Raw genomic sequence first — 27,991 nt, forward strand, 5'->3', positions numbered from 1 at the left:
GAAGCTTTTCTTTTAGGAATTGTAGGTGCCGAAATTCCAAGTGACAAGACTTTTCATGTATGCGACTACTGTTGCCCGGACACTACTAGCCCAGAGATGGAAAGAAGGCACAGTCCCTACCAGAGAAGAATGGAAATAGCCAAACTCGGCCCTCCAGATGTTTTGGGACTACAACTCCCATCATCCCTAGCTAACAGGACCAATGGTCAGGGATGATGGGAGTTGTAGTCCCAAAACATCTGGAGGTCCGAGTTTGCCTATGCCTGGATTAAACTGATGGACTATGAAATGGCAAAACTGACCAGAAGAATAAGGAATCAGGAAAGCCAAAATTTCGGCCCACAGAGGCTTTAAAACTCATATAATTAGAAAATCATTGTATAAGGTTTGGTCCAGGTATAAAGATTTATTAGAAAGGAAAACACCTAAATGGATTTCGCCCTTAGAGGCCAAGGCTCGAAAAAGGTTAAATATGGAGACCGGTTTGCTGAAATATAGAGATTTGTTGATTGAAGATGGAGACCAACTTAAGTTAAAAACTTATGAGGACTTGAAAGGTAAATTAGCTGATTGGCTCCAATACCACCAGGTAAATGAAGTGTTTAAAATGGACAGATTAGTTGGTTTTCAAACAGAAAAGTCAAAAGTGGAAACAGAATTGTTAGAACCCAAGACGAAAATACTTTCCAGAATGTACAAACTGTTAGAGTGGCATACGAAAGATGAACAAACAAAAAATGCTATGATTTTGTGGGCAAAAGATGTGGGACATAATATAATGATGGAAGACTGGGAAAAATTATGGAAAGAGACTATTAAGTTTACGGCGTGTAATTCATTAAGAGAGAATTTAATGAAAATGATGTATAGATGGTACCTTACACCAGTTAAATTAGCAAAGATTTACCATAATCATGATAATAAATGTTGGAAATGTAACAAAGAAGTAGGCTCTTTCTACCATATGTGGTGGACGTGTCCACTGGTGAATGACTTCTGGAATAAGATTTACAATGAACTTAAGAAAGTGTTGAAATACACATTTGTTAAGAAACCAGAAGCATTCCTAGTGGGCATTGTAGGAAAGGAGATCCCCAAGAAGAATGTATCTTTTTTTATGTATGCCACCACTGCAGCGAGACTCTTGATAGCTAAGTACTGGAAGCTACAAACGTTACCAACGATTGACGAGTGGCAGATGAAGATGATGGAATTTATGGAACTGGCTGAGATGACCGGACGAATCCGCAACCAGGGAGAAGAAGCGATGGAAGAAGAATGGAAAGATTTTAAATTGTATTTTAAAAAATATGCTAAAGTAATATTTTAGATTAGAAATTAAGCTGTAAATAAAACTGTGGAATATGTGAAGATGTTATTAAGAGGGAAAGAAGGAGTTTTATAAGGTTAAGATTTTGATATAGAATTTGCTAATTAGGAACGTGCATAAGAATCACAGGAAAGGGAACCAGAGGAGGTCCCAAATATACAATGTGAGGAGATAAGACATAATGTTTTATATGTTCTTGTTTTTTGTCTGCTTTTTGTATTTGTGTTTTTCTTTTTTATCTTGTTTTTTCCTTACTGTGTTTAGTGTTTTGTTAATCCTTTTTTCTGGAAAATTAATAAAATATTATTATTATTATTAAAAAAAAGGAAAGCCAAAATTTCAATGTGGAATGGGGAAAATATACAATTTACCTTTTAAAAAAACAACACCATTGGAAACAATTAAAATTATTAGTAGGATTGGAATGAGGCTTGTAGTTAAAAGCTGGACTATGGTTTTATCAGAGATTTAATAGAATTGGACTAACAGAGAAGATGCAGGAGAAGAAGTTAACATAAGAACCACAAAAGGGGAGGAGAGAAGTCCAAGGGAACTTTTGGAAATTGTTTTATTTGTTTGCTTGATGATTGTTTGTAAATCTGAAAATTTAAATAAATTTATATATATACAGTATAAAAAATCTATAGATTTTTGTGTGTGAAAAATCAATAAATAAGTTTTTTTTTTTTACAAAGGGCAATTAAAAAGAAAAACCCTACATTTCTAGTTTCTGGGGGAGATAACCCAATCTAGTTAAAGTCAATTCTCCATCTGTAGCTTACATTTAGAATGAATGCTGTCTATATCTTTTTTAAAACAAAACAACCACCATAGCAGGTCAGCACACAGTCATGGATTTATTAATATAATGTGAAGTCCTTTATTAACTTAGCAGGGACCATTTTTTCAACATGGTTGAATACTTTTTTCTCATATGTTTACTGAAGCAAAACCACAATATAAGAGGGTTTTTTTGTTCTGTTTTTAAGAGACAAACCTAACAAATCAAAGGTGCTAATTTTAGATTTTTGCCCATTACTGTATTCTATTCTCCTACATTCATTTTTCCTTTTGCACACCCCTGAGACATAATCAGTCAAATGCTTACCCACGTTTTCTATATGCACTCAGACACCCTGCCAAGCATTTCGTAAGAGGAAAGATAGATATACTTGGTTTACATATTAATTTGAAGGTCAAGATACTTTTTTCTGCAACACTGCAGAAAGATACTTTTTTCACATTCTGGCAGATTACGTTTGCTCTTTAGTATCACCATAAAACATAACACTCCCAACATGTTTTCTTTAAAAATTAAGGAAACTGGCAAAGCTGTGAGATTCTGGTTCTCAACCAGGAAAGGAGTGCTGAATAGATACACTGGCAAGCGATCAGGCTACAGTCATACCTCGGTTTAAGTACGCCTTGGTTTGAGTACTTTCAGTTTAAGTACTCCGCGGACCCGTCTGGAAAGGATTAATCCACTTTCCATTACTTTCAATGGGAAAGTTCGCTTCAGGTTAAGTAAGCTTCAGGTTAAGTACAGACTTCCGGAACCAATTGTGTATTTAAACCGAGGGACCCAGGTGGCGCTGTGGTTAAACCACTGAGCCTAGGGCTTGCTGATCAGAAGGTTGGCGGTTCGAATCCCTGTGACGGGGTGAGCTCCCGTTGCTTGGTCCCAGCTCCTGCCAACCTAGCAGTTCGAAAGCACGTCAAAATGCAAGTAGATAAATAGGAACCGCTACAGCAGGAAGGTAAACGGCGTTTCCATGTGCTGCTCTGGTTTGCCAGAAGTGGCTTTGTCATGCTGGCCAAATGACCTGGACGCGCAACCCCAGTCGGTCACGACTGGACCTAATGGTCAGGGGTCCCTTTACCTTTACCACTGTATTATGTAGAAATCCAATGCATACCGAATACTTGCACACAGTGAGAGGAAATAGTTGTTCACCTATATGGGTGAAATCCTAACCACAGCTTCTGGCCAGTGGGGCTTAATGGAACAACAGGAGCACATCCAAACCACTGCGAGTGTGTCAGCTGGGGCAGAAGGTGAGGGGGCAGGCCCCAATCGGGCCCAATGTAATTGCGTGACAGCAGCAGGGTCAACTTGTGATTCAATAAATCCTGGGACGGCAGAGCCTCTCCCTGGAACCTCACATTTCTGCTACTTGCTGCCCACAGCTTGTGATTAGAATGGAAAGGGCAAAACTACAACCTCAGGTTGAAATCAAGACTTAAATTACTCATGACAATCTCAACTTAGTCGTGACTAACTCAGCTACTCTGAGCTCCTTTTGAGGAAGATTTGAGGTATAAATCTAATAAATAATAACAACGAACTATCCCAAGTCAATTAGTTTCCATCAGTCTAAGACTCAGTTGGATGCAATCTTCTATACTTAATTTGTGAAACTTAAATGTGGCTTATTAATACAGTATATCTGAGGAGTTCTGTGAGCACCACAAAAACATAGGTGCTGTTCTTTTATTTGTTGCTGTATTGTTTTTTATATAGATTTGTGTTTTTGTATTATTGCATTTAATATCTTATTGCATGCTGCTACGGAATGTGTTTTGAAGAACGGCATATAAATACTCTTAACAGTCACTTCCTTATTTTGGGGCATAACAAATAAATGCTACAAATCACATTTAGGTGGTCAACAGCCCCAGATTTCCCTACATTTCCTAACATTCGTAAAAGTTGTCTGGAACTGTCCACATTCATGTTAGGACTGATAGTATAATGTTGCAGTGATTATTTGAAATGTAGAGACTATCTATGAAAGGTAAATAGAAAATGTATGTGTGAGCTACTTTGCAACATGCCATTTTGGGTCCGCTTTTTTCCAGAATCAACTTCTGTATCAAGAATGCATAAAGCTAGATCATGCATACTTTTTTTTTTTAAAAAAAGGGGGGGCCTATAAAGAGGCCATGCCAATTTGCGTTCTCTGTCAGCAGAGGCATTTTCTCTGCACAGAAAGAATCAGAAATAAACATTAATTTGGGCACATTGCCATTGCTTAATATGTATAGGAATGCAGTCTCATTTTTGTTAATGTGCAAATCAGAATATCACTCTTTCAGCTTATTTTTAGAAGCAAAAGAAGACGACAACAAAGAAAAATACCTGACCGCCCCCCACCCCCATTAAAAAAATTCTATGAAGATTTTCAAAAGCTTTTGAAGGGGGAGAAATGCATTGGGAATTTAAATCACAGCAATATAAGTCAGTGCATTGAGAGGAAGGACACATTCTGAAGAAGGCCAAGGCAATGACTAGTTCTAACACAAATAACTATGTCACCCAGCATTCCTTTCAAAAAATATTAGCTCCATCCGCTCAAGCGGAAGAGCCACCCCCTTTTCTTCATATCATTATCAGCCATACTGTTTCTTTCTCCTTCCAGATAAAGCTGCCTCTTTTTTTATTTCTTTTCTGGCCACCAAAGATATACCTTAATTATAGGCCCTGTCATTGTGTGTGCAAACAGGCAACACTGCCATTCTCACCATGTCTTCAGTCCTACTGAATTCAGTGGAGCTTACTTCGAAGTAAGTAGGGTTAGGATTGCAGCTTTGGTTCTCTGAGTGCCAGTCCTTATCAACAGGCTTGGGGGGAACGCCAGGCTTTGCAGAAGCACAAAAGAACCCTCAGGAAGAGGGGAACCCTGAGCATGCTCAGCAGCCAATTGAGCCTAAGCATCTGCTGAAGAACTGAAAACTTGAGAGAGGAGGAATGATAAAACACAATACCTGGGCAAAGGGTAGAGCAGCATGTTCACATGAACCCAAAGACATGATGTGCCTGAAAGGGTTCCACATTGCTCTCTGAGCTAAATCCCTGGTTTAGACAAGCAGACCTTCCAAGTGTCCCTATTTTCCACGGATAGTCCCAGATTTACAGAAGCCGTCCCGGTTTCTCATTTCATCCCAGAATGTCCCGCTTTTTATTAGGGCATCCCTTTTTCATCAGAGAAATGTTGAAGGGTATGGACGAGGAAACTCCCAATTCAACTCCCCACCCCACCACTCGGTTTTCACAAACGAGATCTAGCGGCTTCAGCAAGAATTTCTGCATGGATAGCTCAGCTGGTGCTGATAATGCCAAGGTTGTAGGGTCGGTCCTTGTATGGGACAGCTGCACATTCCTGCATTGCAGGGGGTTGGACTAGATGATCCTCAGGGACCCTTCTAACTCTATTCTTCTTCTACCAAGATCCCATTAAGATTGTTTCTGCGTCATGTGAAAATTGTGCTTTGCAACTTTTGACTCTGCAGGAAAGGATGTGACAATTTGCTGCTGGCAGTCAGTTCCCATGGAAGCTTAAAAAACAAACTGGAGAGTGGGGGGCAGAAGAGAAAGGAAGGAAGGGGAAATAAAATTGATAGGAAGATACATGTTCGAAACTACCCCTAATCAGCAACCACGGTTGCTGTTTTTTGAATAAGAATATTTTATAACTGAACAATTCTGAAGATAGCAATAAGGTAATGAGCAAATAAAAGCTAATTATACCAAAAGGGCATGTGCTGCCTTTGGGTCCTTGTGCAAATCTCATTTTAACCCAGCGAGAATACTGCTGAGGAGTAGAGGACCATATGGCAACCTAACTCAATTCTCTCTACCAGAAAACCTGAAATAAGCACATACACAGTTACATGGCTTGGTTTTCTGACTTTGCATATCTTGAATGTAGCATATAAAGGTTCAAGTGCAAAGGGAAGAGGCAGTCCTGTATAATGAAGTTTTTAATGTTTAAAGCTTTACCGTGTTTTTATATTTTGCTGGAAGCCACCCAGAGTGGCTGGGGCAAGCCAGTCAGATTGTGGCATATAATAATAATAATAATAATAATAATAATAATAATAATAATAATAATGGTATTGTGATTTTTAAAAAACAAACAAACAAACCCATGTGTTATAATTTAGAAACCCTGCTGAAATGCACTCCACTCAGTCAATGAACACTAAAAATAGTATAGCAGGACTAAGCAGTATTGTGAAACGACAGACCATGGGAGCATATGTAAACACTTCGGACAAATCTCCACACAGAGAACACAGTAAAGCTAACTGCAGTGTAGTGATTAGAATCATAGAATCATATCATTGTAGAGTCAGAAGGGACCTCAAGGGTAATCTAGTCCAACCCCCTGCAATGCAGGAATCTCAAATAAAGCATCCATGGCAGATAGCCATCAAACTTCTGCTTAAGAGACTCCAAAGGAGGAGAGAGTTCACCACCTCTCGTGGGAGTCTGTTCCACTGTCAAACAGCTCTTTACTGTCAGAAAATTATTCCTGATATTCTTTTAACTTGAATCCATTGGTTAAGATCCTAGCCTCAGGAGCAGGAGGAAGCAAGCTTGCTCCATCCTCCATGTGTCAGCCCTTTAGATATTTGAAGATAGCTATCAAATCTCTTCTTTACAGTACCAAGCTAAAAATACCCAATTCCATCAACAATCCCTCATAAGCCTAGTTGCTGCTGACGCAAAACATAGTGATGAATATGCATGTGAACAAGGCCTACGTGAGTGTCAGACAAGGCTAGGGGAACCCTAGGTGTAAAAGCCATTCCCTTTCTCTAGGGGACCGTGGGGACTTCGGTTCTGTGGGAAGGTCTAGGAATCTCTGCTCTCAGCATTCTCCCCAAACCATAAATTTCCAGGGTTTGGGTTTTTTTGAGAAAGCTCTGACACCAAAACTGGTATAAAATGAATATTAATTTGAAGTTGGACAACAGGGTGTTTTTTAAACAGAAGGCTTAACACTATGTCTGAAATGCAAACACACCACACATTGACTGGAATATACATTTGGAACTGGGTTTTTCTGACACACACACACCCCCGGTGTTAATATTGAACTTTGTGTAAAAATAATAGGGAAGAAGCTCACAGGTATTTTAGCCTTGCATGAAAACACTCTTGGGGCACAGGTTCTCCTCATGCTTAACTTGAGGAAGTCTGGAATTTTTAATTGGGGGTGGAGAACGGCTACTGGGGATACTTCATTCAAGAGCTTTAGGCCCTTATGGCTCTCTCTCTCTTCTGGGGCTCCCTGAGAAGGGTGGGATCTGGGGATATAACCTACAGAACTTTTTATTTTATTTTAATGGGGGACAGCCTATTCAGGTATTACCTTGGCTTATCAGCCTTTAACCTTCTACTTATGCTACAGCCTCAGTATTTAACCTGTTTACCTGCGTTAGTTTAACTAACCCCACCTCCCGATATTTAGAAAACCTAACTTTCATTTTATTTTTTACAGTTTTATTTTCCCTCAAAAGCTTATATACTTGTGCACACCTACTTAAAAAAAGAAAAGAAATTGGTCACATAATTGGGCTGGGTGCTGAGACCCAATGTGTTGAGTGCCTCATATCATGTATGGGGGGGGGGGCTACCTTCATCACCTCCTGGGAAGGAGACCACGGGCCCAACAACAGTTTGTAGTTTTACATGCTTGCCCCCCAGAGCGGTCATCTGCTTCCACCTTTGGCTGACATCACCAATGATGCCAAAGGGAGAAGGCCATATTAGAGGACGCCCGGCCTGGGATTCTGTTGGAGAGGCAAGAAGGCCCTACAGAAACAGACCAGGCCTATCTTTTGGGAGGAGGGCACCTGTGCAAAAAAAAAGGGGCTTGTGGGCTCTTTCTCCCCCCCCACCCTTTCCTATGCTGCCAATGTGGCTTTGCAACCTTTCCTCCCACCCCCCTTTTAAGGGCAAAGGTTTCCAGACAGTTCTCGGCTGCTTTTCCTCTTAGGGCGAAAAAGGCATCTTCCTCACCTTCCCAGCCATCCCCTCCTCACCGGAAGGTGGAGAGCAGCAGCTGCCTCCTTCCAGCGCCCAGGTGAAGCCCTGACCGAAAACAAGCCCAAGAGGCCTCCTCCTTCTCCTCCGGTGCAGCTGCGCCAGCCTCTCCTCTCTCCCTACAAAGCCTTCTCCTGCTTTCCCCGCACCCGCCAAGAACTGCAAAGCCCGTCAGGAGGAAAGGAGCCGCCGCCGCCGCCGCTACACGGTATAATTATTATCGGTAGTATTATTGATAAAAGGGGGAGGGTGGTGGAGGAGGAGAAGCAGCAGCATCATACCAAACAGAGAAGCAACCCGACCGCCGCTGGGAACCTACCGCCTGCCTCTCCCTTCATGGCGTGATTGGAGCGGGGTGCTCTGGCCACCCTCCCCCCGAGCTGATTTTGGTGATGGTTCTCGGGGGTTTGGGTGGCGGGTTTGGAGTTGTCCTCCGCCCCGCGTCGCCGGTGCGCAGAGAGGGCGTGACCCGGGAGGGGTCGGGGGTGGTGGGGAGGAGGAGGAGGAGGAAGAACAAGCGGCGGCGGCGGCGCCCGGCAGCGAGGAGATCAGGGCGAAACGGTGCGAGCAGGTTCCTTCTTGCTCGCTGGCGCTGCAGCCTTGCAGTCGCCCAGCAACAGCTGTTTCCCGCGAGCATCCACCGGCGCACATCGAGCCGGAGAGAAGGACACGCGCGCACGGCGCCTCCCGCTACAGGCGGTGAGAGGGCCGGCGCCAGGTGGGCTGGGAGGCATCGGTGGCATGCCTTTCGGGGGGTGGGTGTCCCGAATTTCCTTCGCCTTCCCCCCCCCATTGGCCCCAATCCTCCTCCTCCTCGCTGCGTCACGTGCGCGCGCCCCCCCCCGGATGGCGCAGAGAGTGGGGATGGCGCCCAGTGGCCCCAGATCCTCCTCTCCACCAGAGAAAGAAGGTGCAGCACCACGCGAGCAGGAGGAATTGTAGAGTTGGAAAGGACCACGAGGGTCACTTAGCCCAACCCAGTGCGGGACTCGAACCCACGACCATGGGTGTTGGGGGTGGCAGGGCACCCACCTGTCCTGTTGCAGAACCAGCAGTGCCAACTTGAATAAAATATTTGGGGGGGGGGGTCCGTCCCAGGTAAGCCTCACCCTGCATAATCAATCACATGATTTGGGACACACACACCATTTGAATGGCAATGCCCATCAACTTGGGGGGGGGGACATGACGACACAGCCCCTAGGAGTTGGCTCCTACGTCCAGCACCAAGCTACCTGCAAGCAATGGGTCAGTTTGCAGAAGCCATGCCTGCCTCCATCGGGTTGCCAGTTGTGTCGCTAGAATGCACCACACCACCATCCAAGTGACCTTAGCGAGCATTTCAATTAAAAATATTTTGATTATTTCTACAGTTTTTATTGATTTACTTGATTGAGGAGGACAGCTGCCCTCCTACCCCCCCCCCGGTTATGCCCATTCCCACGACTCTGAAGTCTCATGCTCTATTGCCCTCTCTTGGTGGCCCAACGTGTGGCTGGTGCCCGGTGGAAGTGGTCGGGTGGAAAGCCTGGAGGCCGAAAGGGGGTGCAGGCAGAGCCAACCCATTCCAGTTTGGTTCCCCCATCCCCCTGGTCAGCACACTAGGCTAATTGTAAGGGGGAAGGCAGATGTCAGGGTGCAGGAAGATGGAGGTTCTTAGAATCACAAAATTGTAGAGTTGGATGGGACCACTGCAGTCACCTACTGCAGCCCCCTGAAATGCAGGAACCTTTTGCCCAACATGGGCCTCAAACCAAACCCACAACCCTGAGTTTCCCATATTATGAGAAAGTAGGAGGGGGAACCTCTCCATTTGTCACTGTGCATAATTTTATGTAGCCTCCCCTTACTTGCCTCCTCACCCTCTCTAAACTAAAATGCCCCCAATATTATAAACAACTGTAGTTTGTAGAAAGTGGAGTCGAGCCTTCAGTGAGGTTTAATATTGTGTGGTGGAGGGAAGAATTAGAATACGTGTGTCCATGTTCTCGCCTGCAAAAGGTACGGTACATAAAGGTCATTTCATGCATGGCATTTCACTAACCCACTAACTTGGGTTTCATTGATTCTGAAGCTGGCCTTTCACTGTGGTCATAGAGCATTCTTAGTGTCTACAGTTGCATAAACCACAGAACAACCATACCCTATACAAGTCATTGGTGTAGTGGATATGTTTAAAAAAAGTTCATTGTGTTCAACAGAACCTGATTTAGATGGTGAAAATGTACAATGGCAATCCTTGCAATGAGTTCTGAAAGCATGTTTGCACACAGCAAATTAGTTCTTCTTCACAGGGGATCATTATGGCGTGTTTTTCTTCACATAGGTACACATGGCATGTTCACATAGCAAAACAGACAATTTCCACAAAGACACCCTGACAGCATACAGGGTGCAGACACATGGTATGTAGGGCTTCTGTTGCTTCAATATTTTAGTTGAAGAAAGAATCTTTTGTACACCTACAAACAGCAGTATTCATGCCAGGAAAGCAAATGACATGCAGACCTAAATATTCTCAGTAATAGTCATTTAAAAGGACACAAAGCAGACACGGATTCTTGCCTAAACTGAATTAAGCTTATTCCATTTTAGTTCTACAAACTGTATGTATAGGCACTAAAATGGGAAATATGATTCAGCGTAGGTAAATATGAAGTTATGCACATGTGTGTGTGTGGTAATTTCACATACAGTATGCATGTTCTTCGGTGATCACTTGTAGCCGAATAAGATTGTCTTCAATGAATATGTTATTAACTGTGTGTCCCTAAGTAACTGTGGAGGCAAATTCTGGATCCACATGTCCTTCCACAGTGGGGAAAAAGGTTTCCAGGTGGGAGTTGATCATGGTGAGGATTTGCCAAGCATGCCGCCTTCTTAGCTTGTTTCTCCCTTTCATCCTGAGTCCATGGTTCTTCAAAGTCCATGCCGCCTTTGGTAGAGGTTATTCTCCAATTGGAGCGCTCACAGGCTGGTGTTTCCCAGTTGTCAGTGTTTATACATTTATGGGGTCTGAAATTGAGCTGTAACTTGGGGTCAAGGTGGGCAGCTCAATGAAGATGTCGACTCAACTGTGAGAAAGACAAAATCAATGTTAAGGATAACTAGGAAAAAGATTTAAAGTAAGGTGCCCATTATAACAATGCTGTTATACAAATCCATGGTGGGACCCCCATGGTAGTCTCAGCGGCCTCTCCCAGTCACCAGTCTAGCTGCCTCATTCTGGATTACTGTAATTGTTGCTTCCAAATCACCTTCAAAAGTAGCCCCACGTAGAGCGCTTTGCAGTAGTCCAAGCAGAACTTGGACTACTGCAATACTCTGAGCGGTTATGGTAACCTCACCAGGACATTGCAGAGCTGCAAAAACGTTCAGAAAATGGCGACCAAAACAAAACAAAGGGCTGGGGAAACTCCACTCTTGGAAAAGGGTATACACCACTTTGGTGAGAGGTGCAGACAAATTCATGGAGGATAAAGCCATGAAAGGCAGCCATGGTGTCTAGGCTAGCCATGGTGTCTATGTACCACCTCCAGTGTTGGAAGCAATAAGCCTCTGAATAGCCACTTTGCAGCTTTGCTATGTTTTTATATATGTTGGAAGCCTCCCAGAGTGGCTGGGGCAACCCAGTCAGATGAGTGGGGTATAAATGTTGTTGTTGTGTTTGGTTGGCCATAGTGAGAACAGGATGTTGGACAAGATTAACCTTTTGCCTGATGCAGCAGGGGTTGTCTTTCCTTTGCTCCTAACCAGTTTACCGATTATGCTGAAGTTTGAAGGTCTTAGGAAGACCATGACATTAAGTAACCCATTAATGCCTCGAAAAATATTGACAGAAATAATATATTTACTGACGAGCAGCTAGATACATTTTTTTAAATATATATATATATCTTGCAGTGCAGTTCATCCTCCTCCTCCATTACATTTTATTCCTAGGAATATGTTGCTACTAGGCAGAATTATGCTGTGGGCAAGACCATCTCCTTATGAGAACTGACAGCTTGATAGTGAAACTCAACAGCAAAATCTTAATTCTATACCAGTCAATGAGAGTTTGTTCAAGGCCACAGCTGAAATGACACTGGCTTCGAGGGGGAGGAATAAGAATAGTCATAGTGATGAAAAGTGTTAATTTACACAATATTACATCAGCTAATATAATTCATCATTGCAAAGAGGTATATTTGCACTTGCACTTGACAAGAGCTGTATATATATATATGTGTGTGTGTGTGTATGTGTGTGTATATATATATATATATATATATATACACACACACACACATAAGGGACGCAGGTGGCGCTGTGGGTTAAACCACAGAGCCTAGGGCTTGCTGATCAGAAGGTCGGCGGTTCGAATCCCTGCGACAGGGTGAGCTCCCCTTGCTCCGTCCCAGCTCCTGCCAACCTAGCAGTTCGAAAGCACGTCAAAAATGCAAGTAGATAAATAGGAACCGCTACAGCGGGAAGGTAAACGGCGTTTCCATGTGCTGCTCTGGTTTGCCAGAAGCAGCTTTGTCATGCTGGCCACATGACCTGGAAGCTATACGCTGGCTCCCACGGCCAATAATGCGAGATGAGCACGCAACCCCGGAGTCGGTCACGACTGGACCTAATGGTCAGGGGTCCCTTTACCTTTACCTTTACACACACACATATATCGCCCCCTTACACTGGGAACTCGGTGACCATTACAATTCAAAGCAGGTGACGATATGTATTCATTTGCATCTGGTCTTGCTTTGGGATCAAAGTGCGCAAGCATCAGTTTTTTACATCAATGGGATTGAAGAGTGTTTCACTTTGACTGGATCATGCCCTAGATCTGTAAAGTTTCTTTCAGATCATCAAAAAAACCATGTAATGCAAAGAGACCCAGTAACAAAACTTCAAATGTATTAAAATGGAAGGCTTTCTGAAACCTTGCCCTTCTGAAACTGTGAAATTGCTGTAAACAAAACATAGTGTTTAGGGCATCCTTCACTGCTTCTGGGGCTAAATTCAGTATGCACAGCTCTTTATTTATTTATTTTTTAAGAAAGCCAGACAGCGCCTGTGGGCTATCAAACTGCCGTTAGGCAATTGATGAATCTGCAGAGATTATTCCAAAGTTAACTGCTTGGCTAAGCTAGCTCAGCTCTTTATTTTTTTCATCACATGAGTTGCTTAGCTCTGAAAGGCTTGTTGGGTTAGTGCATCCTAAGGGACAATTCCCAATGATTCTCTCCTATCTTGTGTCTGTCCACAATCTGAATACCAGTTGAACCCTTCATAAGATAGGAACATAGGAAGCTGTCTTATATTGAGTCAGAACATTGATCCATTCTAGATCAGTCTTGTCTCCTCTGACTGGCAGTGGTTCTCCAGAGTTTCAATCAAGGAATGTTTCCCAGTTCCACCCGGACATCCTAGAGATTGAACCTTGGACCTGCATGCATAGCAGGTGCTCTACTGCTGAGCTGCAGTGCTTCCCCAAAGATATGAGTGCAATAATTTTTATATAATAATAATTATTATTATCATTCTTTATTTATACCCCACCCATCTGGCTGAGTTTCCCCAGCCACTCTGGGTGGCTCCCAACAGAATATTAAAAACACAGTAAAACATCAAACATTAAAATCTTCCTTAAACAGGGTTGTCTTCAGATGTCTTCTAAACGTCAGATAGTTGTTTATTTCCTTGACATCTGATGGGAGGGCGTTCCACAGGGCAGGTGCCACTTCCGAGAAGGCCCTTTTCCTGTAACCTCACTTCTTGCAATGAGGGAACTGCCAGAAGGCCCTTGGAGCTGGACCTCAGTTTTCAGGCTGAATGATGAGGGTGGAGCCATTGTGTGGAAGAAAATGATTTTGCATGTACCGCTCTTTGTTTTTGCTGTTTGGGGAGGCATGTAAATAACCCTTACCTCACTCTCTCATAACACCAAAGCTTGTTGACATGCAATGAAGCCAAATGTTCAGGAAAAGGTAAAGTACTTCTTCCTGCAGTACCAATTGCTGGAAACCACCAGAGGGGAGAGTGCTCTAGTGCTTGAATTCTGCTTGTGAGTTTTCCATAGGCATCTGGTTGGCCACTGTAAGAACAGGATGCTGAACTACTGGCCTGATCCAGCAAGCTCTTCTCATGTTCTTATTAACAAGAGTTCTAAAATGGCCATTGGTAGTGATCAGGAATTTTTTAAACAACAATAATAATCCTGGTTATAAAGGCTGTCCCTCTGAGTTTACCAAGTTTGCTATCCAGCATATAGAGTTATTTTTAAACTTACTGAAAGTGTTACATCTCTCTGAGGAACAGATCCAAGACTAACATCTGTAATGTTTTTTCTCACCCACCATATAATATTAGTAATGGACAGCTGTTGTTTAATGACTGGTACATTTTTAAAAGACTGCTTAATACTTAAAGGCAATGCAGTTTTGGTGTCGCATTAATAGATTTTGATTATCTAATGCTGGCATCTGAGGCTGCAAAGTCCAGACTGAGCTAGGCTTTATTCAGATATCATTACAAAGTATGATTAACGAGAAAATTTAATAATGTTTTGGTGTGGTGTCTAAATTGGCAGACCATAGTTTGTGATCAGACGTTAAAAACAAAACTTTGAAGTAGGTTTGCAAACCATTGTTTATGTTAACCATAGTGTTGTTGTAAACCTTCTTCAATAAATGATGGTTTCGGTGTGATATCTGACTTGACAGGCCAAAGTTGTAGCTATGTTTTCTGCCTGGAGAGACTGCTGCCCTGTGGAAATTTAATTGAACTAATGAAAATGAATAGTGAGAGGATGGCTAATTAGAGCAGATAGGCAACTCTAAAGCATGGCTTGCCTGCTGAAATGATAGTTTGGCAAGTCCTGTATTTGGCATATGATCTAGTTTGCTCCTCAGCTCTGACTTGCTGTTGGCCTTGCCTGATCTGACAGTGACCTCAGTGTTTCACATTCATTCCCACACCAGCAAATGCACAATCTGGATCACATTCTGCTTCAAATATGTTTTGCTTTGTTTTACAACTCAACTCCTTCCTCGGAAAAAATGTAAAACATGAATGCAACAAACGCATGTTTGCAAATCAGCACACCATACCTAGAAACATCACTGCCTACAGTTCCCAGTCAAGTGGGTTTGTTGCTGCATAATGTGAAAAACCTACCTAACTCCCTTACCTTGAGTGGATGGATGAATGTTTTGACAGTGGAGTTGCTGTCAGTTTGATGACCTTGACGGTTTTCTTGCTCTGCGTATAACATACAGTAGTTTTTTGCACACTAATAAGGAAGGGGGGAAGGGAACAGACCTGCTTCTTTCTAGTCAGCCTGAAGAATTTAAAGCATTCACCTGAACTCTAACATTACACTCTTGGATACAGTTGGAAAATAATGTGAGCGTTTTCTGCCAAGCCTGACAAACACACATTTCTCCCCAGTTACTTTTGGCGTGATTATCTCAAAAACTTCAATTAATCAAAGCTCACTCAAGCTTACTTTTTTTCCTCAAATACTTAGGGTGCCTCTCTTTCGAGAACAAGACCTTTTGCTCAAAACTGTGAACAGGATACTTTATTATGTCAAAATAAACCATCTGGCCGTACAACTGTTTCTAATTACTTCCCTGCCTAGACTGTAAACTTTGGGGTTTGGCACTGGCCTTTCCTTCCAGAATGCTGCCCAAATCCAGCTTCCAGGCAGCTAATCAAAGGCACTTGGTGGAGCACGGGAGGAAGGAGCCAGTTCTGGCCAGCTCGGAACTCTGCAAACCTTCTGGGTCTGTCTGTGTTTCGGACTCCGCAGGAGAACTCTTCATTTACTGCTTCCCTGGGATCTAAGCATGCATACTCAGGGGCTTCACAGCTTGGCGTCGTTTCTATTCATGTCTTCACTATTCGTCCTGCTGCCTGTTATTTCACAAAGTTTCTCCTTGTCCCTGCGGTAAGCTCTGTTAAACTGTTGTTTTCCCCCCAGCAATTAGCTTTTAGGGGCCAGGCAACAAGTTGCAAGAAAGAAGCCTTAAAGAGGTATTTCTCTCGCTCCCCCCCCCAACCTGCCGCTCGACTCTTTGTAAAATTTGACCAAAGGATCAACAGCATATCTGAGTGCAGAAGCAGAGCTGTAGCTGTAATTTGCGTTTTGACATCCACATTTGAACTTCAGAAGTGCATGATACATAAGATATCCCAGATCAGATGGGTTAGGCAAAAATGTGTTGTCTCTTTTGAGCATTACTCTGATGAGCACACATTAGAGCTTCCTGCGATTTACTGGCTTCATATATTTGCTGGACAAACTGTTGGTAATTTTTAGCATGCCCGTTTCACCCCTATTCATGGTCCTGGTAAAAACAGCTTTGCGGGAATCTAGGTCTAGCATCCTGGACTAATTTTGGCCGTATCCTAGGAAAACTAATAAGGAGGAGAAAAGGCACAATGGCTATAAATTCCCACAGTGGCTATAAATTGAGATTAAGATGCATAGCAATAGGGGTATAAAGTCTTGCAAATTCCATTGCCTGGGATTTGCATCTTGTCAGCTTGTATTTGAGCCCTGCTGCATTCCTCTTTGAACTTCATTCCAGATAGCTCAGTTGGTAGAGCATGAGACTCTTAATCTCAGGGTTGTGGGTTTGAGCCTTACCTTGGGCAAAGGATTCCTGCATTGCAGGGGGTTCGACTAGATGACCTTTGGTGTCCTTTCCAACTCTACAATTCTATGATTCTATGCTTTGCCATAATAAATAAAAGATTTAACTCCATACTTCTTTACAAAATCATAATCCAGGAGTCTCATTTGGATGCTCTTCTTTCCTTCTTGAGTAAATAAAATACTGTTGAACTATTGCTTTAAAATGGAACAAGTAAAGATTTGGTATTAGGCTGGTCGCAAGGTGTTGGTCATTCTATGCAATTGATATCCGGAGGTTTAAAAGGAAACTAACAAGGAAAGAAATGTGTACCATGTTACATTACTGAAATAGTTTTATGCCTTTATGTAAACTGCCTGAAATGTGGCTAATTTTTTTCAAATGAATAAAGTAAATACTAACATTCTGATGGGGCATATATATGGATCATGTCACCCGTTGGGTAGAATCTCAGGAGCAATAATTTGGGGCCATTCTGATTGGGAAGGTTGGCAAAGATGGGGAGGGAACGGATTAATTAAAATAATAAGTACCTTTTTCTGGGGGGGAAATAAACCATCTTCCCATCCAGAACATTAATGTACTGTCTAAAATAGAGATGACACAAGACACCTTGCTGGGCAACCTGCAGGAAAGTATTTGCTACCTGCAGGAAAGTATTTGCTGGGTTCTCAGGTTTACTTCTGTATTCAGTTATATAGACCACATTCCTATGAGTCAGTGCAAGTACTGTACCAGCCTTTCCAACTCTTGTTTGCATCTTCACAGCACCCCCAAGAGGAAAGGTACTGTTATTCCTATTTGTGGTTGGAACAGGAAAGCAGAGTGATTCAAGTGGAGATTGTGTGTGGCTGAGAGTGATTTGCCCAAGGGACAGTTCGTGCTGCCCAACCCTTCCATGCAATTTTGTACAGAAATGCCGAAGGAAAGAACAGGGGCATGAACAAAGCACCCATTTCCTTGTTGTTGCTGTATTCCAGGATTACAGAGACAGCAGCCGACTCCCCACCCAAATAGCTTGATTCACACTAGCTTTCATGTACCCTGTGTTACCTTTGCATGGAGGGCTTTGGGTGTGTGAACCTGCCTGGCAACTATAAGATTGTGGCTGAATCCCCACTTGGTTATGATACTCGCTGTGAGTAATCTTGGGACAGTCTCAGTTTATGCTTTCCTTAGAGGAATGTTATATGGTCAAATTAAGGGTAACCTTGCCCAAGTCCCTTTAAAGCAAGGCCAGCATGCACAGGCCCGGCTCTAGGAGAAGTCTCGGTGGCGCGGGGCGCCAGGGCGCCGGGCCAGCAGGAGGGCGCTGAGCGCTGCGCCCGCCCACTAGGGCGGGGGCGCCGGAGCGATCTCCACGCCAGGGCGCCAGGGCACCCGACCGGCTTGAGACGGCCCTGAGCATGCACATGGCAATAAATAAATTATATCTAGCAAAGTGTTTCTCTTCTTCATTCGAAATGCAGAAACAAAGGTGTTCCTGAATGCAAGCAATGCTGAAATAGCACTGGGTTCTGTTTCAAGAGAAAGTGCACATCTACCATACTGGTGTGAATTTTTGAGCCACAAGTCAATGTTAGTGTGTGGTTTAACAGATTTTAATATCTAGCCACCTAGTCTCATTATTATTTAGAACCCAAAATAAATGTTTTTCTTAAAACCCATAAATTGGTTTCCCCCAAGTTTAGTTCCAAAATAATCTGTGGGCTGATTGCTGAATGAGCACAACCCAGCAGCACAAGTTTCTACATCATTTGTGTGATATTCTCTCTCCCTCCCTCTCTCTCTTTTACAACTGGTTGTCTTCTTCATTCCCTGCAGGAGTGGTTGGGGAAGGACCTCGCCTTGCCGACTGTCCCTGACGGAGTCAGAGCGCAGATGTCGAATCCCTGGTGGAAAACTCTGCAGTGGCAGAGGCCAGTGTGACTGTGGGGTCTGCATCTGCCAAGTGACCGAGCCAGGCAAATACTATGGGCCCCTCTGCGAATGTCATGAGTGGGTGTGTGAAACCTACGATGGAGAAACTTGTGCAGGTGAGCAAGTCTCAGCAGCTCACAAAGGTTCACAGTATGCTTCAGACGTGGTCACGACTTCTCTGTGGCCATCTGGACTGTTGGTGGGCGCTGGCAAATGATGGGACTGGAAGCCTTTACTATTGGGTTCCTGTATGAGTAGAGAGTTTTGGGAATCTTGAAGGTTCTCCATGTAGGTGGGTGAAGGCAGAAAAACTGAACTGGTTGTGGCCACTCGGCAATAATGACTTTGGTGGAGCATGGTTACATGGTTAGCACAGTCAATGATTGAACTTTGGTTGACCCACTATGTTTAGGGTTAAGGTAATAAAGACTGGTTGATTAGAAGAGTCCTGGTTCTTCTGAGTTTCTAAGTAGCTAGAGACCATGTGAGACTCCTTCAGTCCATGTCTAGCTGGTGAATTAGTATGGTGTAGTGGTTAGAGCAGCCTTCTCCAACCTGGTGTTCCCCATTTGTTTTTGACTGCAACTCCCATCATCTGTGGCCATTGGCCATACTGGTTGAGGCTGATTGGATTTGTAGACCAAAAATATGAAAGGCACCAAGTTGGGGAAGGCTGGTTTAGAGTGAGACACTTGCACTGGTAAGACTCATGTTCAAATCCTGACTTCACCATGAATTTTACTGGATGAGAAAGATGTTCTGAGGTTAAGGGCTGGTTGGAGAACCATGTAGATAACATTGAATTCCTTGGAGGGACGTGGAATATAAATGCAAAAAATGAATAGCTTTTTGTTGGAGACTGATGTTTATTTATATGCCATGAAGAAAAACTTCACTAGCTGATTTCTGCACCTTTAAAAGCACGAGAAGAGGGTAGACTTCTGGTGAATTGGCACTCTTTTTTGTAAGCTGGCAGCATAAGATCATGCAGATTGGTGGAGTGCATGTGGGACCCAATAATGAAGGAGATTTTTTCCTGTTGGAAGGTGCCTTTTTTAAATAAGGGGTTATTACCATAGGCTGCCCCTAGTCAGGAAGCACATCTAAATACACCCCATACCAGGGGTGGGGAAACTTTTCAGCTTCATGAACTAGATCCTTATAAGGATCTGTCACATAAGCCAATTTGACAGGTGGGCAGGGCCACACACCTGTCAATCAATTGATGTCACAAATGACATTAGGGGGTTGGTACTTTGAAGTCCCAAAGTTGGGACTTCAAAGCTGGTAGGAGGCAGCAAAGCACTGCTAAAGGGATGTCCCCCCCCTTCCTTTTGAAACTGAGCAGGTTCAGGGTGTGCAAGACAGCTCCTTGCAGACAACTTTCTCGTGCATCTCAGCCAATCAAAACCACCCTTCTGCTTGATACAGTGCAATGAGTCCATGTTCATAACCTGACATCACCAGTGAGTGGATAAGGTTTGCAGGCCAAATTGGACACCCTGGCAGGCCTAAAAATAGCCAGTGAGCTGGAAGTTTCCCCTCCCTACATAGACTATACCACAGCTTGAGGAATTTCTCAGCTTTATTACAAGGACACCTCCCTTCAGCCTAGCTCTAGCAAAAGAACCAAAGAGATGAGCTTTGGATTTTCTTCCCCCAAAATTGGTAGAAAGAGATTGTAACAAAATCTTGTGAAATATCCTTAGAACACAAAGGGGTAGCTCATACATCTGTGCAGTCTTTTGTGACAGCTTCCCTTTTAAGGCAACGAAACCAAATGCCCAAGTATAAAGGAGATGCTTGTTTGGGGTAAGGGGAGTGGAGAAGAAAAGGGAAGGTACAAAATCACACACGTAGACTGGAAATCCAAAAGTCAATCTAGCTTAGCTAGTTACATGGGTTTCATAAGATGTGCAAATGAGAGGATCTGAGAGAGCGAGCAAACATATATACATTGTTTTATTTGTATGCTGCCTTTTCATAGCCAAAATCATGCTCAAGACTGCTTACAACATGAAAAACCACATAATTATAAACATAATGAAAGCAATCATAAACAATAAATAAAGCATCAAAAGAACACAACCAAACTGAAAATCATAAATCATAGGATATATAATTTTAAAATACCAAAAAGTAATATCAATAACAGCAGCAACCCTCCCCCACCAGCAATACCCCAGCCCAAGAGTCTGCTCAACCACCTCAGCTTTTGTAGCTGGAGTCGGTCAGGGACCCTGCCCTCCAGGGATAGTGGGGAAAGGCCTGCCAGGACTCACAGCCAAGATTGGCTCTGGCCTTTTCAGCAGCCTCAGCTTTTGTAGCTGGAGTCAGTCAGCATATTTCACACCCTCGTCTGGTTGCCAAGGGTCTTTCTGGCTTGTGGTCTGAACTGTTAAATACTGATTTCCCTTTTTTGGAGTCTGTAGATAAGGCCATGGCAGTTTTGGGTGCAGAACCAACTACTGAGTGCCATGAGGTTTGTGCACTCCACATGATATGTGTGGACTTCATCATCCATGCTGAATGCCGTGGGTACCACCCCCTCCGCACACCCACACACTGATTCCATGTATACATTGCATGAAACAGGCCCTAGTCAGACTAATCTTTGATTTAATTCCACCCTCTCTGTGTAAATCTTCTTTAGTGCCCACTGTGCATTAATGCTTCTGTTCCGACACCAGATTCTGGCACATGGTGTCTGCTTGGGCTGCAATTCTCCACTTGCTTACCAGGGAGTAAATTTGATTGAATCCAGGGGACAGTATGAGCAAACATGCATAGGTCTGAGCTGCACAAGAGCCTCAAACTTGAGGTGAATTGAAACTGTTGTAAGGCATGATAACAATGTTAGTATTTTCAGCCGTCTGTTTTAATTTCTCATATTCTGTTGTCAGGGTTAAGAGTTTCTAAATAGCTCAATAACATGGGAACATTGCAATCTTCTCATTTGTCAAAGGACTAGGGGGACTGTTCGCTGGTGCTTTTTCACATCACATCCTCTCTGAATATTTGTACCGGTTCCATGTAACGTGTCAACTTTCCGGGCCAGACACCACAATTAGGTCAACGCAAATGTTACAGAGAGTGCCATTAGTAACAAATGCATTCCAGCAATGTGCTTGGCAAATTTCATAGGAAAAGAAATAGCAACTTATTTTAACAGCAATGATGTTAAGAATAATAAGTCCAATAATAACACGAGGAAAACAAACCCCTATAACGTGAATGCTTTTTAAAAAGAGAAAATAGTACTTGGCCCCCTTTATCCTGCTACATCATACAGAAATGCTTAATATGCTTACATAGAGCACTGCTGCTTAGGATAGAATACATGGAACCCAAATGTCATGCACATCAGACTTAGGTTTGTGCTGCATTTTCACTTTAAAGAAGATTTTTGGTGCAAGAGTGCTGCTTTCAAGGAAGCTGCTTCTGATGGGTGCTAAACACAATGGAAGGACGCGGGTGGCGCTGTGGTCTAAACCATTGAGCCTCTTGGGCTTGCCAATCAGAAGGTCGGCAGTTTGAATCCTTGCAATGGGGTGAGCTCCCGTTGTTCGGTCCCAGAACCTGCCAACCTAGCAGTTCGAAAGCACACCCAAAAGTGCAAGTAGATAAATAGGTACCGCTCCGGCGGGAAGGTAAACAGCATTTCCGTGTGCTGCTCTGGTTTTGGTGTTCTGTTGTGCCAGAAGCGGCTTAGTCATGCTGGCTACATGACCCGAAAAAACTGTCTGCGGATAAACACCAGCTCCCTTGGCCTGTAAAGCGAGATGAGTGCTGCAACCCCAGTCGTCTGTGACTGGACTTAACTGTCAGGGGTCCTTTACCTTTACCTTTTTAAACACAATGGAAACCAAGTGTAAGCCTATGTTTCCTTGCGGATGTTTGAAACCGCTGCCACTGAATTGACTTTTTTGTTGCTGACACTGCTGTTATCTCACCTTGAATGACCCCAGCCAATCAGGGATCACATAATGGATATGATGACATCACACGTTCATTTAAGGCTTGATGATAGTAAGAGCAGATAAAGATATTGCTGAGGCTTGTATATGTGTGCAAAATATCAGGCTGATGTTCACTGTTTTGCTTGGTGTGCTGCAATGCCTTCTACTTTCTATATAAGCTGAAGCTGAAAGTATCAGTATTTTTATCTGAAACCTAACTTCCCTAAAGTTTTAACGATACTGACTTTTCCACCATAATAATTACTGAGTTCAGTGAGAAAAGAATAATTTGGATCAACTGCTTTTAAACTGCTTTCCCCAAACTGCAATGCTTCATGCGCCAAGTATTCTCTAACGTAAAGGGATCAATTCACCCTTATAAGAATTAACATGGAGGTGGCGTCATTAAGATGCCAAATACAATATCTGAATAGTGGTAGGTAAGATTATCCTATATAAAACCTGCTATTCTTACTAGGCAGCCTCACCAACTTCAGACCGCCAGACATGCTTGGTGGTCCAGCAGACACGACTGCTGCAATCTGTGGTCCAACAATGTCTCAATAAACTGCTTTGTTTTATGACTTTGAGGACTGCAAAAACAATAGTGTGAGCTGCATTCAGGCTGCTGGGTCACAAATTCTTCATGCTTACAGTGAGACAAAAACAAAAAGGGTTGATACAGGTGGGGGATTATGAATTATTATGGTGATATACACAGACAGTTAACATCAGTTTTGAGTCATACTGTATATTAGTCCTTGCTTCTATCATGTTTTGAAATCTGCTACAGGTAGAGTTGCTTTGGGCATGATATTAATGTTGACTGAGGATAAACTGCCATCTTATTTTTCATTCTTATTGCAGTACATGGAAACAGTCTCATTTTATTTCTTATTGTGCTGTTCAGTTTAATGAAGACTTTTTAGTTAATCTTTGCTTTGAGATTAATGCTGGTCTTGGGAAGGTTAAATGAGCATGAATCCAAAGGGTGGCTTATAGTTCAAATGCAGGGTATGTGTTGATAATAAAACAGATTGCAGCAGTCGTGTCTTGAGGAAAGATGGCAGAAATGTTTTTTTATTATCATTCTTGTAAGTACCATTTCCCAAATGTATGTGTGTGTGACTGGCATGAGGCATCCAGCATGTGTGAAGAGGTCTGTGTGAATCTGAATTTATGGTATGGTTTACCTTTGTAGATTGTGAATTATGAGTGTAAGATTGACATAACTCCCAATATGACAGGAGGCCCTCCATGATGAACTTTGGTGACCCTGGAACTTCTAGTCTCCTGAAAGCCACTCAGGCATATCCTGAGTTCACCCACATCTGACCTAAAGTTTAACCCAGGTATCCCCAAACTGCGGCCCTCCAGATGTTTTAGCCTACAACTCCTATGATTCCTAGCTAACAGGACCAGTGGTCGGGGAAGATGGGAATTGTAGTCCAAAACATCTGGAGGGCCGGAGTTTGGGGGTGCCTGGTTTAACCCATACAAATTTAGTTGCTAAGTCCAGGATACTCGACTCCTAAATGGGAGCCATCCGCACAATGGTAAGGTGATTTGAGGGCAAATAGCAGGAGGGTTCAGTTAATCCACCACTCACTATCACAAGTTTTTCGCCCTTTTATTAAGCAAACAGGGTGGCCAGTTTTCAGTCCTTTTCTCTTTAGGATGGGCAAGGTGAGAAATGGGCAGGAACTCTGAGATCCCTCATACCTTTTCCTACTAGGGGGCATTAACTAAGGTTATTATTTAAACCCCAGACTTTCCAGTAGCTAGCTAGCTAGCTCTCTTTGCTCCAACAGAACAACCCAGGACTCAGCAGACTTATGCTTTGCTTTAAGGAAATGTATATTTTCCTCCCCTTTTTCCACTTCTAGTTTTGGTTTATGGCAAAATGGTAAAGCCCATATTTCTGCAAGCCTTTAAAATAGTTAGGAAATCATTTATTCTTTAATCAAGGTTTGTACATATTGTAGAATTTGCTACCTGCCTAGATTGTTACTTTGCTGTTGTATATAGTTGAGCAGACACAGCATTGCAGCTCCTGCTGATTGCAGCATCTGGGCTTGATGAGGCAGGTGATCATCACCTGTTCCAAGCCTTCTCCAGCTGAGGAATCAGACCTCTCGCACCTGGCCAGCTAGTTTGCTGGGCTGTGAACCTTTGCCTGCATCAGCCTCCCGGTGCTCCCTATGCCTCAGAGCCTGGCATGTTTGTGGAGACAGGGGCACCTCTGGCTCTAGTGATGGGTCCTCATACTCTAGCATTGGCCTGCATCCCCTCGACATCCTCTGTCACCCTGTGAGTACTTCCTTACCCATTCCCTGCTTGCTCCAGCCCTGGCTACACCCCTTGCCGGGATCCTCTTCCTCCTCAGTTCATGGCAGCAATTATGTGTTAAAGGCATCATGCAAATGCCTCTGTTTATGTGCTTGAAGGCCTTTGCAGTAGCTCCGTGGGATAAGTTGACAGAAAAGTGGCTTCGTTGTGCCCTATGTCAGTGTTGTGGCACCAAGCTAGTAGGTAAACTGAGGATGTCTGTTCCCCGAAACTCTGTTACGTATTGGGTGGGAAGGAAGGGAGATGAGATCTGGTGCTTTAGATGTTTTGACAATGAAAAGGAGTCATAAAGTGGGATGTGGTTTTCCATTCTGCTGTCACTTCAGGTTTGTCTATCCGGAGTAATGTGACTGACTCCTTCCGCCCATATGTCTTGCTAAATCACACTAACAGCTCAAATAAGCTGTGACAGGTAGGGTCAGAGACCTTCTCCTCTCTAGCTCTCTCTATTCTGATGACTTCTGGATATTAGCAGTAGGAGCATCTGGTACATAATTAAGCAGGGCTTTCAGGAGTGGCTTTGGTTTATGTCACAGCTTCATAATGGAAGTTGGCAGTTGGATGTCAAAGTCAAAGTCTTCCCCCGGCTGTACATCTCATTAGACTGGTGTGGTTCAGGCACTCCACTTCCTGGAGTCGATGACACACCGTGATCAACAATGCATCAGACCAGTTTTGATGCCTCCACACTTAGGGGACGGAGATACAGCAATGTGTGAGGATGTCAGTCAGTGAGAGGAAGTTCTCAACTGGAGAAAGCAGGTGGGGAGAATTTTTTCCTCATTGCCTCATAATACTAGAGCTTTCAATCATCCAATGAAGTTGATTGTTGGGAGATCCAGGACAGACAGAAGGCAATGCTTCCTCAAACTGTGGTCTAGTTTGTACATAACCTTTCCTAAGCAGGAACATGGGAACATGAGGGTACTCATAGGAAAAAATGGCATGTTCTTCCTCGTTACCCAGAACTGAGACGTGGTTTAGTTGAGAGTTCTGTTCAAATCAGGACTTGTGATTTATTTTACACAGACAAACCATCGCTGTAAACTGGGAACAGATCTTGGCTACAGCTTATGGTTCTCTTATGGAAATAGTCGATCTATAAAATCAATTTTGGATGTTAACTGTAAGGGAAATCATGGCTTAGCCACCAGTAAGACTGGAGGAGGAGCAAAGCAGATGCGATCTTTCCAGGGGGGGGGGTCTGAACACTTACACACTTACACTTAGCTATGCATTAACGTAGCACAGCATGCAATCTGGGCCTGTGCATAATTAAACTATGGAATTTACTACCATGAGGTGTATTGATGGCCACCAACTTTGGGTAGCTTTAAAAGGGGATTAGGCAAAATCATGGATATTTAAGACTATTGCTGGCGACTACTTCTTGCAGCTATGTACCACCTCCAGTATGAAAGGCAGTATTCCACTGAATACCAGTTGCTGGGGAACACAAACAGGAGAGTGCTGTTCTGCACATGTTTTCTTTGTGGGTTTCCCATAAGCATCTGCTTGGCCATTGTGGGAAACAGGACACTGTACTAGATAAGCCTTTGCTCTGATCTAGCAGGATTCTTATGTTCTTTGTTGAAATGCCTGAACATATATGGTGCAGTACATAATGTTCCTTGGGAAAGGAAAATGTACAAGTGTTGTGAGAGTTTCTTTATTAAGCCTTTGGATGAAATCTAAATCTGGTTGTTGAGTTGGAATGAAATGGCTGAAATGTATAAGCCTATAAATAATAGCATTCTTTATGTGCCCCTGGGGAAGGGGCTCTTGGGCAGCCAGCTCCTACCACTCCTCCTCACCCAGCTAGTCCCTGACATCAGGCCACTACCTGGAGAACAGAGTGGGGCCTTCAGTTTACATCACAAACCCTTTCAAACACCCTTTCTTGCTGCTTCGCAAAGAATTGAAATATTTGCTAGCTGACAAATGTGTGAAAACTACTCGGGCAGGTGTTAAGCAAACCTAGAGTACAGGTTGCCGAAGCAAACGCTGTTCTAAGTTTATGTTTGTTATGAATGAGATGGTTATATAAAGAATTTTCACTTACAGCCTGTAGCCTGGCTGTGGTATAACCATGGGTCTTCTGCAGTTGCAAATGTAGTAACATTTAAATAAAAAAAACCCACATTCAGATTTGTAAATACTTCTCATAGGTCGATGAATAGGCTTGATTCTTGGATCTATTTTTAATTAAATATTATTTTTGCTAACTTGTATGTTATTTGTATGTTGGGTTCACAACAGCTATGGGTAGAACACTACAATGGAGGAGCATGCTGTCTGTAAAAATGTATTTATATGAAATAGTGATCTGATATTAATGTGTTCATTGAGTCTCGGCACACAAAAAGTCATTTTTAAAGAAAAAGAAAAACGAGCTCAGCTTTCCCTTTTTTGGTCCTCCTTTAGTTGCTTGTATTTCATGTCCCTGGGGAATATGATAACATTTGCTGTCCTACCATAAGTGGCGAGGAATATTGCTGTGCTTGCTTCGTTTTCCAAGTGGTTGGTAAACGAAATAGGATGCCAAATAGGGCGGTGTTAGAAATGTAATTTGGAGGCCTGTTTCTGGAATAAAAATAAATAAATCATAGTTGTTGCCATGGAATCCAATAAAACATTTTTAACCTTTTGAATAATGAATTGTGGTCCCCAGGGTCTCTGGAACAGTAATGCAAGGCTTCCAAGAAAGCCATTGACAATAATTGTTTGAATGCAATGTTGCTTTTGTGGCACATATTCCCAGATGTGCCTGAAGGCAGGCTTCTACATGGGAGGAAAGAAGTACGTGATGAGGAAAGAGGAGAGAAATTGAGAACGTAAACTAGACAGCAGATATGTCTCATACAAAAACCTGCAAATAGTAGCAGATGGCATGGTCAGGTGGAGGTGCTTACCTGGCCTTCCCACAGGTGAGTAAGTCTCTGTTGTGTGGTGG

The 27,991-nt window shown here is 43.1% G+C and overlaps 2 protein-coding genes across 6 annotated transcripts in view; one reads left to right on the top strand and one right to left on the bottom strand.

Annotated features, from left to right (window-relative positions):
* Positions 1–8,856, bottom strand: part of NALCN (sodium leak channel, non-selective) — a 186,133-nt gene extending 177,277 nt beyond the window's left edge. For 2 of the 3 annotated variants that reach the window (XM_088667554.1, XM_088667553.1), the window contains exon 1: positions 8,482–8,614. The gene's annotated coding sequence lies outside the window, so the exon portion shown is untranslated. Of the gene's footprint in view, positions 1–8,481 lie in introns of all 3 variants that reach the window. The other variant, XM_088667555.1, reaches the window with a different exon arrangement.
* Positions 8,857–15,866: 7,010 nt separating this feature from the next.
* Positions 15,867–27,991, top strand: part of ITGBL1 (integrin subunit beta like 1) — a 119,993-nt gene continuing 107,868 nt past the window's right edge. For all 3 annotated transcript variants that reach the window (XM_088667556.1, XM_088667557.1, XM_035114702.3), the window contains exons 1-2: positions 15,867–16,101; positions 18,635–18,846. In XM_088667556.1, the coding sequence (XP_088523682.1) occupies positions 16,001–16,101; positions 18,635–18,846 (313 nt within the window). In that variant the 5' untranslated portion in view covers positions 15,867–16,000. The remainder of the gene's footprint in view (positions 16,102–18,634; positions 18,847–27,991) is intronic.

Source organism: Zootoca vivipara, chromosome 4 (genome assembly GCF_965207765.1).
Source record: "Zootoca vivipara chromosome 4, rZooViv2.hap1.1, whole genome shotgun sequence".
Taxonomy (NCBI): domain Eukaryota; kingdom Metazoa; phylum Chordata; class Lepidosauria; order Squamata; family Lacertidae; genus Zootoca; species Zootoca vivipara.